Genomic DNA, 18,120 nt, shown 5'->3' on the forward strand with positions numbered 1-18,120 from the left:
AAAATTGTGAGACATGCATGAAATACAGAAATAATAATTCTAATGAACCTTTAATACCACATGATATATCTCAAATACCTTGGTTTAAATTAGGAACTGATATATTTTACTTTGATAATAAGATATATTTATTAGTGGTAGACTATTATTCCAAATTTATAGAAATTGCACATCTAACATCAGGTTTCACAAGTATTTCTGTCATTCAACATCTAAAATCAATGTTTGCTAAATTTGGAATACCATCGTTAATAGTGTCTGATAATAGTCTACCATTTACCTCATTGGAGTTTGAGAGATTTATGTCTGAATGGGATATAGAGCATGTCACTTCGAGTCCTAATTATGCTCAATCGAATGGTTTAGCTGAAAGATCAATACAGACAATTAAGAAATTGTTACAAAAATGTAAGGAAAGTAAAACTGATATATATTGCTCTAATGCATAAGCATAATCGAAATACTCCTAAAGGAAATTTATGTTCTCCATCTCAACTGTTAATGTTAAAATCAATTCGAACAAAATTACCTGTTACTAAAGATAACTTAAAACCCAAATTAGCTAAATTAAGTGAATATCAAAATAAAGTAAAAATAAAAACAGATAAAATGGCTAATCATTATAATAAAAAAACAAACATTTTAAAACTTCTTACAGTTGGTGAAAAAGTTTTATTTAAACTAGTACCCAGTGGTCCTTGGATTAATGGTAAAATAACTCAAATTGGTAAATATCCTAGATCTTATATAGTTGAAGGTGAACAAGGGGGTAATTAGAGAAGAAATAGAAAACATTTAATAGATTCTGCTTTAACCACTTCTAAAACTAATAATTTTAAACTTGATACACTACCAAACTTTAATTCGAACTTAGATAAAAAATCAACTCGTTGTGGTAGAACAATAGTTAAGCCGAAGCGTTTAGACTTATAAGCTATAATTACTAATGTTTATATTAATTGTTATTTATATTATGAATTATATTTATATATATTTTTTTTATTATTAATATTATTAAGAGTAAATTTTGTAAATTTTAGAAAAAAAAATAACAAGGAGATAGATGTTGTAATAAGATGGTAACACTGTTGTTGTTACTGGTCACTTCTAACCTATAATAATTAATCCTTAAAAATTTAGGACCACGAAGCATTTGCTGGATTGCAAAATTGGCCAGTAAAATAGCAGACACTAATGTTCTTCCAAGACTCTGGCGCGAAACTAAAGTGATAGCTATTTTGAAACCCAACAAAGAAGCCAGGAACCCAAAAAACTACCGTCCTATATCCCTGCTGTCAACAATGTACAAGCTGTTTGAAAGACTCTTCCTAAGACGCCTAGAACCACTCTTAGAAGAATCCATGCCTATAGAACAAGCCGGTTTCAGGAAAAATAGAAGTTGTTGTGACCAAACCCTTGCACTAGCAACGCACATTGAAAATGGTTTCCAACGGCAGGAAAAATCCGGAGCAGTTTTTCTGGATCTGTCGGCTGCGTATGATACGGTCTGGAAGAGAGGACTATTACTAAAACTGGCTAAAATAATAAAATGTAAAACAACGCTAAGACTACTATAGAACCTAATCTCTAACAGAAAATTCAGTGTATCTCTCAATGGGAAAGTAAGCAGTTACAAAATACTACAAAATGGACTACCACAGGGATCTGTATTATCACCAATTCTTTTCAACACATATACTGCTGACATTGCCTGCACGAGCTCAAGAAAATTCATATACGCTGATGATGTAGCACTTGTCGCCCAAGCCAGAACCTTCACAGAACTTGAGGAAACGCTAAACGATGATCTAATAATCATACAAAAATATTTTCGAAAGTGGCGTTTAAAACTAAATCCAAGCAAGTCTGTAACAAAGGTTTTCCATCTTAACAACCGAGAAGCGAACAGAGAATTAAAGATACAAATTGATGGGGAAAATATTGTATCAGAAGAATGTCCCAAATACCTCGGTCTGAAATTTGATAGGACCCTAACATATAACCAACACCTGGAGGGAACGAAAAATAAACTAAAATCACGCAACAACATTATGGCTAAGTTAGCTAGCACCACCTGGGGCTGCCACAACAATGTACTCCGGACTACAGCACTAGCGTTGGTTTATAGCGTAGCCGAATACTGTGCACCCGTGTGGGCTAGAAGCGCTAATTGCGCTAAAATTGACGTACAACTAAACCATACCATGCGTATCATATCAGCTACAGTCAGGTCCACTCAGACAATATGGTTACCCACCCTTTCGAATATAGCCCCCCCAGACTTAAGGAGACTATCACACACCACAAAGATATTACATAAGCTAAAAAGCCTGCTACCAGTTTTGCCACTACAAATTGACATCCTCGAACATCCGCCATTACGCCTTAAGTCTAGAGCTCCCATATGGCATGCAGAAACTCAAAGCGAATCAGTTGAGTACCTATGGACGAGACGCTGGGAACAGTCAGAACCCCGTAATAAAGACCTGATCAAAGAACCATTTAAAAAAGTCCCTGGCTGGGATGGCACAAGGGCTACATGGACAACGCTTAATCGAATAAGAACGGAACAAGGAAGATGCAACTACCTACTTCACAAATGGGGAATGGTAGACTCTCCACTTTGCGAATGTGGAGAAACGCAGACAATCAAACATATGGTTGAGACGTGCCCCATTACAATGTTCAAAAAAGGATTAACAAAACTACACGAGGGTGGACCAACAGCTATAAAATGGCTTGAAGAACTAAATACTCGTCTGTGATTTTTATTGCTATTAGTATTGATGTTATTATAATTTATTATAATTTACTATACCTACTATAACCTACCATACTAACATTTTATATATTTTATTACTTGTTTTTAAATAGTTGACTAGTTATCTTAAGTATCATATTTATTTATTTGTTTTAATTTTACTAACTTTATCTATAACATTTCCCACGTTATCTAAAGTCGAATATGTCATATGCAAATAATAAACTTCTAACCTCTCTGCCTTAGAGTGCAATTATTAAGGTTTGTTGTCATTATGTTATAATATATTAATATTAATAAAGTTTTGTGTTTAATTTAAAAATACTAAAATGTGTTAATGAAGTCTTAACAAAACAAGTGTTGCCTAGCTTATTATCTACTATTTCTCTTTTATTATATAACATGTATAACCTATCAAATGAATTGTACTCAAATTAATTTGAAATAGTTTTTACAAGCATATCATTTAAGCAAACTACTTTAAACTAAAAAATTGGTTCAAATTAAAATGTATACATTTTCTTGTATTGATAAATTGAAAAATATTAAAAACTAAAATAAAGTTTTGTGATGACTTACCTTTAAATGCTGAAATTATACGACGGATTATTATTTTAACAAGGAATACTAATTGAGTTTAGCTATTAAAGTCATCAACGATGATCCTTCGCATTTTTTGATTCTAAATGATTGTGGAGTGTATTAGATTTAAAATGACGGGAAATGTATTTACTTAGTTCTTTTTATATTATGTTACATTACGTTTATGTTTACATAGATTTATTTTTGTTTTTACTTACTTGTTATTGGAACTGAAATTTTAAGACACTTTATTATTTTAATAGTATTTTTTAAGTTAAGTTATTATACACAGATACACTTATCAGAAATACTCCTTAATGTTTTAGATTCTAAAATAATGTCAGATATATTGGATTTATATTGAGTTTATTTGTTATTTTTTATTATTTTAACGTATTATACCGATATTTTACTAATATTTTATATTATACGGTATTGAACTTTGGAACTTTGCAGTACTGTAGCGAGCTGTGACTATATACCTATTTAATTACCTATATAAACACCTATTTAAGTAATATAGTGTATAGTACGCGCCGCGTAAATATAAATATATAATTCGCGAGAAAGCACCGCGTAACCTAACCTAACCTAACCTAACATTAATAATAATAGTAATTGCGTATACGATGCGTGTGTAGTAGTAACGTGACGATACTGCGTAAACAACGCATATAGATAATAATATCGAGCGCGTGACCACGCTACGAACAAGAAGATTTACAACTCCCTCACCATCAGCGGGTTCCCAATCCCTCTCAGCAAGCACCTGCGCTACCTAGGGGTCATCCTCGACACGCGTCTCTCATTCGGGAAACACGTGGAGACGGTGGCCAAGAAGGCGACTACCTCGGCGATAGCTCTGTCCAGACTCATACCAAACATCAGCGGACCAGGGCATTGATTAACCGGCTGTGTGACGGGGAGCCAACTACTATACGCCACCCCGGTGTGATCATCCTCCGTAAACAGCACGGCCAAGTTCAGGACCAATCTCAGGAGATCACAGAGGAAAGCCGCTTTGTGGGTCATCAGAGCCTACAGGACGGCTTCTGACGAGGCAGCCTTCCTCCAAGCCGGCATGCCACCCGCTGATCTCATCGCGGCGGAAAGGGTCAGGATCAAGGCCAGGCAGTCAGAGGACCCAATTCCAGGTGACCCCCCCCCCTGTCCAGAGCCAAGATAAAAAAACTCGAGAGAAAGACTACCATCTCGGAGTGGCAGATGAGATGGACATCTTCGGGCAGGGCCACATGGACTCGACGGCTCATCCCAGACATCCAAAGATGGGTTAACAGGACTACCCCTGCGATCCCGTATGACGCAGGTGCTAACTGAACACGGATGTTTCCAGTACTACCTGCACCGCTCCGGCAGGGCTCCCAGCCCTCGTTGCATGCACTGCCACAGCCGCTCAAACTCAGCGGATCACACCATCTTCCACTGTCCGAACTGGGAAGAGCTACGAAACGATCTCAGGACATCCTATGCGCCCCTGTCTATGAAGAACTCCCAGCGGACCTCCAGGAAAAGGCGATCGATCTCAACGAAGCTGAAGAGACGTTTAGGATCTTTTACAAAATGGTGGAAGAGATCCTAACACTCAAAGAGGCAGAGGAAAGGGCTCGACGGCTGCCGAGGCAGAAGACCAGCATTGGAGGAGAATCTAGAGCGGCGGGCTCTTGCCGGCTCGTGAATAGGCACAGAACGGGAAGTCCAGGACCGCTGATGAGACCGGTCCGAGAAGTGGACTATGCACGCCCCGGCTGACACTATGCGGCTCCGGCCATTGTAAATATTATTTGTAAGGCATCATGGTCTGAGGTACACGAATACACACTAGCATTAGCTAAGGAATGTGTACCACATTCCATGCGAGTCGAACCTATGTTTTATATATTTTGAAATAAACGATGCTGCATGGGGGCTAAGTAATGTGAAAACAGTCTGGCCCCCATGTGGTGATGCAACAACAACAACAAAAAAAAGGTATATTTTTAAATATAAAATTAATTGTTTAATATTTATTATGTGACCTAATATTTTTTATTAATACAACCTGTATAAAATAATTTTTAACAATGGGAAAAAAAAATAAAATACATTATTGCAATTTCAGTTTTTTATATTTTAAATACATATTTTGCTAAATTGGATAATTGTGTAACGAACCAACTACTTCAGCTCAATAATGGAAGTATTTTGAAATAAATAACAAGTTGAATGTATGAGTTACGTATATTTATTTGTAATTTAACGTAAATTTTGTAAGTCCAAAATAATTAACTAATAACTTTGGTAAACGAGATGTGACTTAATAATTGACTTGGTGGTTTCTCTGCTGGTGCTCGTCTGATGGATACTTGTCCATCGACGTACCTCGTCGGGTATTCCTAATAGCTCCCTCCTATGGCATTTTTAGTATAAAAACGGTATATCTCTGCGTACTCCTGAGGTCACCTTTAGACGTCATTCGTATAATTATATTATTTTAGGAATATATATTTTGTACAAAGTCATGATCTTTTATGCTTATTATATTATTCGTTTTTCCTAAAATATGGATAATGCGTGCATATACTTATCACGTGTTGCGCGGTACCGTTGATGTTATTACTATTAGTCCTGTACTCCTATCGATGTAGGCTTTCCGAGATTACTGATATTATTACTATTAGTTTTATTGATGTATGCCGCCCGGGATTACGTGCTCCCTGCAGCATTTATGTCTATTATTGAATATATCATTATTATTAATATATATACGTAGTCACATCTCGTTACAATTGAATGAAGATTAATGATTTTTCTGCTAACGATAATAGTTTTGATGTTGTAACTTTAAAAGTATAAACTATGAATTAAATTAAAAAATGTTTAAGTCGTTTGGAGGGGGCTGGGGAAATGGCAATAAAGTGGAAAAGCCCACGGTACTCGGGGCTTTGGGTTTATAGTTTCAAAATAGGTCACGCAAATTCACGCCAATTGCACGCTAAATATTGAGACATTAAAAAGTCCTTAAAGTTCAAAATTCGGATGAGGAGGGGCTGTAGAAACGTTTTTACAGCCCTCCCCCCACCCCACTTTGTTTACATTTTTAAACCTGACCTAGTGCCACGCAAATTTTAAAACCAGTCACGCCAATTCACGCTAATTGCATGCTAAATATTTAACCAAAAAAAAGTTTGAAATTCGATATGGGTGGGGGGGGGGGGGCTGGAAAAACGTACGTGCATATTAGGGTGTCTCTATCTTACACACGTTTGACATAGCAAATTTTCATTCAGCAGTTTCAATAGTGTGTTCAGTGCTGTTAGTTTTGATATTAAAGTAAATCGACCTATTATCAAACGTTTAGGCAAGAAGACTGTGTCCTACCATTGGTTTTTTACGATATTATAAATTTTAAGTGAGTTATAAGAATTTAAAAAATAGCAGATAACAATCCATACTGGACTATTGACAGAAATAATCAAACAGTTTGGGTAAGTAATGTTTTGTGTGGGTTACTCGATGGAAAAATTCTCGGCCCGTATTTTTATGATGGCACGCTTACTGGGAGAAGATACTTGAAAGAGAAGGAGAAGAATTGTTGACGAATGTATTTCCTACATACATGGATCATATTCCATTAGAAACTAGGTATTATATATTTTTCCAACAAGATGGAGCACCTGCACATAATGTAACTGTTGTTCAAGAATATCTGCAGAGTAAATTTGGAAATCAGTGGATGGGTACATAGGGGCAGCAGCTTGGCCCTCAGATATCCGGACCTTACTCCATTAGATTTTTTTTGTGGGGACATTTAACTATTTAACTTCACCTTTAAATTTCAGGACCTCAAAGATAAAATTGTAAATACTTGTGCCAAACTTCAAAGAGAACAAATTTTAGCAGCTACTCAAATGGATAAAATACGCAATAGTGTGCTGTTTTGATAATAGAGTGAATTGATCTATTATAAAACTTTTAGAGGTAAGAACATGATCTGTGTTCTCTCGTCGGTTTTTACGATATCTTAACTGTTAAGTGAGTTATAACTGTTATAAGAATGTAAAATATTAATATTTTTAAATTCTCATAACTCATTTCAAATTTAAAATATCGTAAAAAACCATAATTGTTGAAAAATTTAATAATTTAAATTAAAACATTTGCTCGTTGTCATTCAGTCAATTTTGGTTTTAGAGCAATGGTTAAGAGGTCAAAATGACTTAAAAAAATTCGGTCTATCCAAATTTTGTATTTAAAACACCAAATGCTATTTAAAAAATAGCAAGTTGTATTGCGCATGCACACACTGAAAACTATAACAATTTGAAAATCATCAAAAAATATGTATTTAGGTATTCCTTACTCCTCCCGAAAACCCCATAACAATCCGAGGTCACTGGATTGAAATATATTAAATAAACCTTTAAAGGGAAACACACTGTATAGTCATACTCTCATTTAGTAGTATCATACATGTATACTATGTCTTAGAAAAATGAATTCGATTGCTGTAATTAATAACGTATACTTATATTGATAGATTGTACTAAATTCAAAATGTATATACGATTTTTGTGCTTACTTACATTTTGCTGAAACTATAAAACTATGATTATTTTAAAAGTTTTATTTAAGTTTTTGTTACGCTTGTAATATTAATTCTTCACATTTTAGATTCTAAAAGAATGTGGAATGTATTGGATTTACAATGACAGAGTAGGGGTTTTTCAAGCTATTGCATAGTTTTTATCGAGGGCCTAGCGTGGTGACAGAACAAAAAATTTTCGTAATGAAAAAGTGTGACCGTAACCGTAAGATGTTATGGCTGTATACGAACTGAGTCCCAGTATAACCTTTTATGACGAATTGAGTCCCGGGTTGTTTTAGGGTATATACCAATTGAATCCAGTGAAATTTTAGGTAAAATACTAAATGAGTCCATGTTTTAATACTAACTGAGTCCTGTGAAATTAAAAAAAAAAACATTTTCCTTCCCATTTTTACAGATTTAGGACTGTCTGCAACAAAAAATTCTACAGGTATGGTTAAAAATGTTTTTTTTTATATTTTATAATCTAATATATATATAATAATGTAGGGGTATAATATAATTTGAATAATTTGTGTATACTTAAATAAATGTAGATAATGATAAAATAACATTTTTATATTTGTAAGAATTTATGGGATAAGCATTGTACATATTCAAATCTACTTATTGTGTTCGATTAAAACAGCTGCATTTGATGGCTGATTTCTTTTTCTTTTTCTTTTATACAATTTCTTGAATTAATTATATGAACACTTCTAATTTTTATATACGTTTCGCATTGTATATTCAACAAAATGTTTATTGATTGGTAAATGTTTGGATGGACTGAATAAAACATTGCATTAATTTTCGAATGAAACGATTCACAACTATTGTTGGTCCTCGCCAATGAATAAGTAAATGAGGCCCACATTTCTGGAGGATATTGTTAATTTTTCAGGTATGTAATTTTCTAATATATAGTTGGTAAAACGTTCCACTCGATAGTCTTGAGGTAAAATAGAAATTAAGCCATCGGTGAAGCAATCATTGACATCTGGCGGGTTTGAAAACGAAAGCCCAAAAAATGTTTTTAAATATTTACCAATTTCAGAATTATTATTTTTATATTCATTAACTAGACCCAATGATTGGATTTGTCTAAACCATGCTTGTCCCAAATGTAATCGACAACCCCTAAGTCGTGTTGATGGCCAAACTTTATTTACGGCAACATGAATTGCCATTTCAAAATCAGCAAACACAGTTTTAGGATTAAAACATAAATTAAGTTTTTGACATTCTGAAATTATTAATTGAAAAGAAGCCTCATACGTGGTTGAAGCTTTGTCCAAAAGTAAACAAAATACCAAAGGTATGTAGTTATTATTTTTCATTCCGTGGATAGTAAACAGTTGAGTAAACTGTATTAGGCAGCTTTTAAAAGTCCCGTCAATATATTATATTGTATCACACATAATTAAAAATTTTAAATTGATGGCACATGAAAATATTATTATATTTTTAGTTTCGTCATTAATCAATATAAATGATTCGTCTTTATTTGTCTTCGGGTTACAATCAATAAGAGCTACGTGCAATTCTGTTAAGGTTTTTGGTAATTTAGGCATTATCGATGTTCTAGCATGATGTATATTTTTCCGAATTAATTGTGAGTCATAGGTATTTAATGTAGCTGTGTCATTCTTTCTGAGATCTCTATGAATAATTTGTGAAGGTCTCTCAACGGGATCATCCAATGCTTTGCGTTTTAGTCTATTGCTAATTTTGTGTCTATTTATTAAAGATACACTCTGTTTTTCATGGTTATGACATATAGATTTCTCAACTATAGTGTTAAATTCATTTAATTTAAAAAATTACTTACAGTTATTTTTGCAACAAGTCCAGCGTTGGTAATTTTTCGATAAATGCTTATGAAATCGAAATTTGTATCCGTCAATTAAAAATATAGTTTTATTTCTCTCACTTAGTATAACTTCATCCATGATTCTTGACGTACCTCGTAAACTAAAGTGTTTAATATAATAAAAAAAATGTCTGGCCTAAATAATATGTACCTATTATATTATGTTATCTGACGAAAGTGATGATAAAAATGATATCGGTAGACGGTGATTATTATACAAGCGATGATAGAAATAAAATCTAAAATTCCCGGCCCATAGTATAATATGTTACTATACTATCTGACGAAAGTCATAAAAATGATATGAATGATATTATGTATATATAGGTATATTCGTGTGGAGCGGCTTTTGACGCGCGGCACGGCTGTGCGGCATAATTTTTGCTATGTCTGGACTCTGGATGGTTATTTTATATTTTACTCAAAATAATCCTCGGACTAAATTCGTATACAATTAGTTTCCTAACCCCGGACTCAATTAGTATATGTCTCGTTTGTACCCGGGACTCAATTAGTATATTATTTTTTTCCCGTTCAGGTATCAATTAGTATACAGTGGATGTTATAAGGCGCATGCGCATCGTATACCTGCTACGCAACGATAAGCTGACTTGTGCGATGGGGGCGTGGCTTCATACGAGCACGGACCTCGAACACGTTGCCGCTGAGAGCGTCACATTAGTTCATCGTCCACAATTTACGTGAACGGTTAACTTAAAATGTATTGTATACTATTTGGTCACATGCGCAAGCGTGCAGTTGCGCACACGTCGTACATCGTCCGTTGTCTTGCGTTGGTATTATTATTATTATTATTATCTGCGGTCGACAAGTAGGTATTGTTTGTATAGTTATATTAATTGCAGGTAAAGCCGGGGCTATACACGGCGTATTCCACCGAATTTAAAATGCATTGGTTTATATCGGAGCAGCTATAGGTACACGACGGGCGTAATACGCCGCATTTTCCGCTGTTGCAAAATACGCAAGCCGACCGATGTTTACTGCCGCGGCGTATTACGCCCGCCGTGTATATTTTTTTTTTTTTTTTATTATATTAGCTTTTAGTCAAATACTATTACAGCTCAACAATTATACGTAATATTATATAAAATTATAGATTAAACATTGTACATTATATAAATAGTAACACCGATTAAGAGTCTTGTAAGGATTCGGCACGGCGTACGCCGTAGCCAATACAATAGAGATAAAAAAGCAATTAAGTTTGTTAGAAACATACAATTTAGACATAGAATAAAATACATTACTGTTATGTTAGATAAGAAAAATTTTTTACAGAAATAGCTATGGAGATAAGGAGGTTTTGAGTGTAGGACTGAAGAGAGGAGAGTAATTAGAGGACTGATTAGAGAGTTGAGGTTAGTTCCCGCCGTGTATAGCTGCTCCAATATAAGCCAATGCATTTTTAATTCAACGGAAACGTTGTGGAATACCTAAATGTATCTATAATATGATATACGATGCCCGGTGTTTATCTACCATTATCAAAAAAAAAACTCATTTTGTCGTTTTCTTTTCAGTCGTGTCGCTCAAAAACTGTAACTTGAATTAATATTATACAAGAATAAATAGTTATAATTACATGATACATAGCTACGCTATGCAATAGCTTTACCGAGACAGTCCCCGAGTGTTTATCATATTACCTATGCCAAATTTTATGTCGGATAGTGATATCACGTTTTGTAGAGTTATATACGTGACCCCTAAATATAACCTTAAACTTCAACAGCTAAAGTGATGCTAACGCGGTTCTTGCTCCGGTCCTCGTGCCACGTAAAAAAAACTTCAAAAGTGAATCTCTGTGAAAACATTTTAATACCTTATAATAAGATATTCTTTTAGCACTAATAGTTTAAAAATATCAAAAATACATTGTTGTGATTTTATTTTGTAGGTGTTTGAATTACATACTATGATAAATTGGATATTTAAATTTTAAAAAAATGATTCTCAAATGTACACAAATGCATTTGTAAGAGTTTATGCAAGCTTAATTAAACTTCTTTAAAATACAGGAATTTCTTTGAATTATTAACACGTTTTTTAAAGTGATAAATTGTAAAATATTAAAAAATCATATATAATTTCCGTGCTTACCCTGTTCTTTTACTGAAATTATAAGAAAATGTATTATTTTAATAGAATTATTTATGTTTATTGTTTAGTTATTACACTTATCCTAGTTAATTGTTCAATTTTTTGATTTTGAACAGACACACATTAATATGGAATTAGTAGATTTACAATGATGGATGAGGAGTCTGGTTGTTATTGTATGTTACATTATACTGCTATTGCTCGATAAGTATTAATTACCGACCATGATATACCTGTGCTCAGGGGCATACCTAGGGATTTTTCAAATGGGGGGGGGGGGGGGGAGTCCAATTTTTCTAAAATGTAAAAAGTATAGAAACAGTGGTTTTCACCTTAAGAATTAATTTTAAATTCTCTCAATCAATGGTTGAGGGGGTCCAGACCCGAACCTCCTTTTGGGTAAACCCTTGCTTGTGCCCGATATAAATCTATTTACACTGTGATACGGATCAAGGTCGCGCTTTTCGAGCTTAGGTTATGTTATCACCGTCATGTGTTCGTGATCCACCGTTGATGTGTGTCATTCGGTCTAGTTCCTTGCGGCCTATAGTTTGTCTGGTTTGGCGAGTGGTTCACATTATATTATTGTTTTCATAATGACGATATTACCATTCTGTCTCGTTACAATTTTTAAATATTCTGTTTTGATTTTTCCTTTAGTCCTCTTTATTCCATTTATTCAGTCCACTATTATCGCACGGCTATATGCTTGTACATATCACCCGGACAAAAAGTATTCACACGCAGGCGATCGCTCGTGAGCGGACAATACCAGACGACACCCAATACGCTATTCACCCTTCATGGCTGTCGGAATCAGGTTCTCCTCACACAATACTATATCGTTTTAGAGTAAATAAGCTATAACCCTCAAATTTGATTCTCGATCTAAAATTTTGGAAATTTAGTTAACAAACAAAAATATCAAAATTACATTATCACAATTCCATTTTATAAATTATAAAGTTTGAATTTCATATTTTGATGAATTGGATATCTTAATGAAAAATAGTGATTTTCCTTCTAATGATTAGTTTTTTTGTTATAATTTAAAGAAGTATAAACCGTGGAGACTTGAAACTTTCCACTAAGTACTACGTTTATTTTAATAGTTTAAATTGTAAAATATTTATAATAATGGTAAGCTATCACATAACTATTCCAACCATTCTTCAGAATATAATACTATTTTGGAAAAATGAATGTATATTTATCATAATTTTAATTATTATATAAACAAACTATATGTAAATGTTTATAATATTACTCACTGCCCACAGTACAATATTGGAATGGATTTACAATTAAAGCTGTAATAAATAAATTAAAAAATATGTTATGAGAGGTTGAATTGCCTTTTTCATTTGTTGAATTATAAACACGATAATACAAACGACAATACAACACATTTAGGATTAATTCTATAAATTATTTATAAAAATAGTTATAGAAACAGATTCATTTACGGTTAATACTTACCATGACAATTTGATTTATGGATTATGATATAAAATGTTTGTAAATAACCTGTCAGTAATATTTTAATAATACATAAATAATAGATTAAATTAATCTTAAAATATATGAGATTTAAAAATTGATAGTTATTTTATTTTAAAACATTTGTTTATCCATTCATATTGAATTCTTTAATATTTATTGGTTGGTCAAATGTTTATTGACCTAATTGAAATAAATGATTTTAGTAGAATAAAAAGTATATAGGCAATACGCAATACAGTCTCCACTCAAACACCTGAGAAACTTGACATTTTACTCAATATAGTCATATAGACAACCTGAAACTCGCAAAAACTCGTCACTCATCACAACTGCCGGTAAAAATGACACGTGACCGACATATATTTAACTTGATATAATATATTAATTGATATTAATATATTTAATTTGAGAATCACTCAACTTCTCATCTTAAACATTATCATTATGATATTGCTAAGCAACCTACTATAATATATAATTTTAAAATGCTGTAGGTACTGTGGTATCACCCGTATATTAGACAATACGCGGTAAACTAACTATACGCCTTACCCTCGTATTCTCTAGTTAATGACACTCTCTAAAGTTAATTAGAAAAGCACTGTTAACTCGTTGAGGTAAGATGGTATAATGCGCTTGTCAATTCCTAGTTCGCTCCTATCTAGTTGAAATAACTCAAAGATTACATAATATACCTTGGCACTATTCAGTTTAACCTTTTGGCAGGCGCGCTACTGTGTATTACACGAGCAGGCGCGTATCGTACTTTATACGACAAAATGCTTTTCATATAATATATTTAATTAAAATGAAGGATAAATAAATAATTTTTAATAGAAATATTTTTTTGTAATATTTTTTTCGTATTTATATAATATTTTATGAATTTATACATATTTTTTTTATAATTTTTTATGATGATTTCAATATAACTGTTAATAAAACACCATTTTTTTTCTATTTCTTACTAAATAAAAGTAACACAGTATAACCTAATACATTGTAAAATAAATAAATAATCGAATTCTAGTCTGATAAACTTTCGTCATTACATGTCTGACAAATTATTTCATTTTTGCTAGAATGCTTCTTACATGTGTACAACTTGCATTTATAGCATATCATTGTAGCAGATGATCTCTTTTTTTCGATCGTACATAAACGACAAACTCCGCGCTTCTTAGGAGTCTCATGTATATCTTCGACAACGTTTTCCATTTGGTATTTTTTTAAAAAAACTGATACATAAACTAACTAATATTATTAGTTATTACGACCAGGCGCGAGACGTATTTCGTGCAATCGGACGGAGTTGACTGAAATATACATCAATCATAATTTGAAAAATACGTAAGATTAGATAATAATTATTAAGTGTTTATAACATACACTTTATTGTGGAATAGGAAAAACCCCAGTATTAATCGGGATACGTAGATAAAAGTTATGTCAATAAATCTATAATAAATTGTCGTACAAAATGCGCATACGCGCCTGCTGAAAGGTTAATAAAACTTCATTGACACATAGTACGTATATCCCGGCGCTGTTCCTATAAAAGGTAAGAACGTAAGAATGACTAAAATAATGTTTAACTCGGGTTTTCAGGTCGGAAACACTTTTATTGTATTAAAACAAACATAAATAAAACTCTTAGCAAATTCAGATCGCCTAGCCCGTACTACGATCGGCGTTTCACACGCACGTCGTACCTACGTCCTCGCCGAATCACTCAGCGTCAACGGGGGGGCCGTGCCTGCGCGTACGGTGGTGTTATATAGAAAATATTATTGTCACCCAGCACATATTGCTTCGCTGGCCTGACCTATGTCAATAATTTACAATTTAAAATATTCCCACCTATATTACATATATATTAAATAATATTATTTTGACGACTGTCTGCAATATACGACAGTCCCCGTTATTTTTTGGAAAAAATGCCCTCATTTTTTAATGCTATTGCTACATAAAAATGTCTTATTACTACATTAAATACTAAACTTATTTTATTACTAGGTTGCTGTCACAGCTTATTTGCGTCGTTGACTATAAAATTATGCTTAAATGTTAATTTAATCTCACTACTTTAATAATTAATTATATAATACGTGTTATTATAATATTACAATAGTTTAGTTAGTATAAAAACTGCTAATGTCTTGCTATTGATTTTACTAATCTGGTGCTAAATTACATATTTGTTCCTAAAAGGGTATTACATATTATAAAATTCGGGAGAAATATTAAAGGTAGATAGTTAAATTAAATTTGTTGGTTGATTTAAAATCGTAATATAATGCATATATATTATAAACAATATATTATATAACGATAACGTGGTTGACAGCCGGCTTGAGAAGTTGACTTAAAGTGGTAGTGTGTACAGTGGATTGGCCTTTCGGCCATCGGTGGCCCATGGCGGTGCCCTCATCATATAGTCGTACACAACAACCGAAACGAAAATTCAGTGTCGTGAAAACGGATAAAAGATGACACCGAACATGAGGTTGGTGTGGTTGCGTGAAAAATTTTCATCGTGGACATTGTTGCAATTTGCAGGTCCGGGACGTAATGGAGAATGATGGTTGATGATGAATCAGTAGAAATCGAATGAAAGAACGTTGGCGGCCGGAGCGGTCTGCTGGTCTCCAATCACGAATTAAGATATACAGGATACCGAACGAACGTATGATAAGTGAGGCCCGAACCTTCTCACTTGTTGGCAGGGCCACTAACACCATCTAGTGCACTATTTACAAACTATGTCAATATTTATTTTCCCTCTGATTCTGAATTTTGAAATTATACAATATCACGAATTGAAATAATCTACATAAATCTTATAAATTCATGATAATTATCACGAATTAATATATATATTAAGATAATTATAGACATTATAATATGGCTAAATATTCCTTTATAGGTCTATAATAATAAATAATTTGAAGAAAAATCCCAACAACAAAAGAAAGGTGTTTTACTTTTGGACGAAATTTTCTTGAGAACAAGTCTTGATGTGAAAACTCGAACACTAACATATAGTGGTTTGGAAGATTTTGGAGGAGATATTGAAAGTAAAATTGGAAGTTCAGAATTAGCGGATCATGCCCTAGTATTTATGTTCCAGAGTTTAGCAGACAATGTGACACAACCTATATCTGTCTTTGCCTCAAAAGGTCCAGTTAAAGGTTGGATTACATTTTAAATTATTAACTTTAATATATTTTCAGTTAATAAGCTTTAAAAACAATTATTTGTTTCATAAACAGGAGTAGATTTGGCACAATTAATAATAAAAGCGATTATTTTATTGGAAGATGCAGGTCTACAAGTAATGGCACTCACTTGTGATGGAGCCTCAACTAATAAAACAATGTTAAAACAATTTGGAGTCAGTGGTAAACGCGCAGATTTAAAAAATTATTTTTCCAACCCTTATGATGGGAATAGAAATGTGTATGTTTTTTCTGATGCACCTCATATCATTAAAAATATCAGAAATCGATTGTTCCAAAATAAACAATTAAAGGCAATTATTACAAAATATTTATTCAATTCAACCAACTATATATGATATATCTATAACCATTGATTTTGGAATAGATTATCAATGCAAAACTTATTAAACATGAAATTTGATGTTAATTATTTAATTATTTCTAGTTACATCCGTCTAATAGTTTTATAAAATGGGAACATTATCGCCAAGTATTTGAAAATAACTCTAAGTCTATGCTGAAAGTATGTCCCAAAATTACAAACATCACATAGTCTTAAATAATTTAACAAAAATAAAAGTTAAATTTGCAACCCAAGTAAATTAAGATTTTTAATAAAATATACATTAATATAATTGATGTAATTACATTCTTCTATATTTCAGTAGATTTTTAGTAACTCCATGGCAGTGGGCTTACAATTTTATCGTTCACAAAATTGTAATGGTCTTGATGATTCATTAGAAACTCAGCTATTTACAACTAAAATTAATGATATGTTTCACGCATTGAACCGAAAATTTCCTGCAGAGGGCATTAGGGAGAATAGCAAGGATTTAGAGGTTTTTTTTATGTTAATGCCTGTGGATGAGCTTTTGTGAAACATAAGTTAAAACATATTATGTTAGTTTTGATTAATATAATAAATGTAATCATATTATGTAAGTAATTATGCCTGTGAATATTTTTATGTTTTTAATGTTTAGTTTGTATAGCAAAAATCTTAATTTTTAATTATGTTTATTTTATGCCTGTGAATATTTGTGGTTATAGTTTGGTTTTGTGTTAAGTATCTTATTTATATTAAATGTTTATTACATTTTATAAACTTTAGAATTAATAGTAACTACTCTTATTTAAATGTTGTACCTTTGATTTTGAAGTATATGAGAAAGTAAAATTAGTTAGTCAAAATGTAATAACATTTTATGAATTAATTTAATTTTGAAGATTTTAAATCAAATGGATCAATGGGAACATATGGTAGAACAAGGGTTAATTGAAGAAAAAGAATTTCTGACAAAAAATACAGTTGAATCGTTGAGGATAACTTTAAAGTCCACTATAGATTTAGTTATGTATCTATTGAAAGAATGTGATTTTAAATATGTTCTAACTTCAAAACTAAATCAAGATTTTTTAGAAGTAAGCTGCTTAGTAATTAAAAACTTCACGATAAAATACATTA

At 32.5% G+C, this 18,120-nt stretch overlaps 1 protein-coding gene across 1 annotated transcript; it reads left to right on the forward strand.

Moving 5' to 3' along the window:
* Positions 1–15,920: 15,920 nt before the first annotated feature.
* LOC132950612 (uncharacterized) lies at positions 15,921–17,607 on the forward strand. The gene is made up of 4 exons (XM_061022133.1): positions 15,921–15,990; positions 16,383–16,622; positions 16,704–17,249; positions 17,321–17,607. Exons 1-3 carry the CDS (start codon positions 15,921–15,923, stop codon positions 17,006–17,008), a joined length of 615 nt encoding a protein of 204 aa, XP_060878116.1. The 3' UTR covers positions 17,009–17,249; positions 17,321–17,607.
* The last annotated feature ends 513 nt before the right edge of the window (positions 17,608–18,120 follow it).

This window comes from Metopolophium dirhodum, chromosome 8 (assembly GCF_019925205.1).
Source record: "Metopolophium dirhodum isolate CAU chromosome 8, ASM1992520v1, whole genome shotgun sequence".
Lineage (NCBI taxonomy): Eukaryota > Metazoa > Arthropoda > Insecta > Hemiptera > Aphididae > Metopolophium > Metopolophium dirhodum.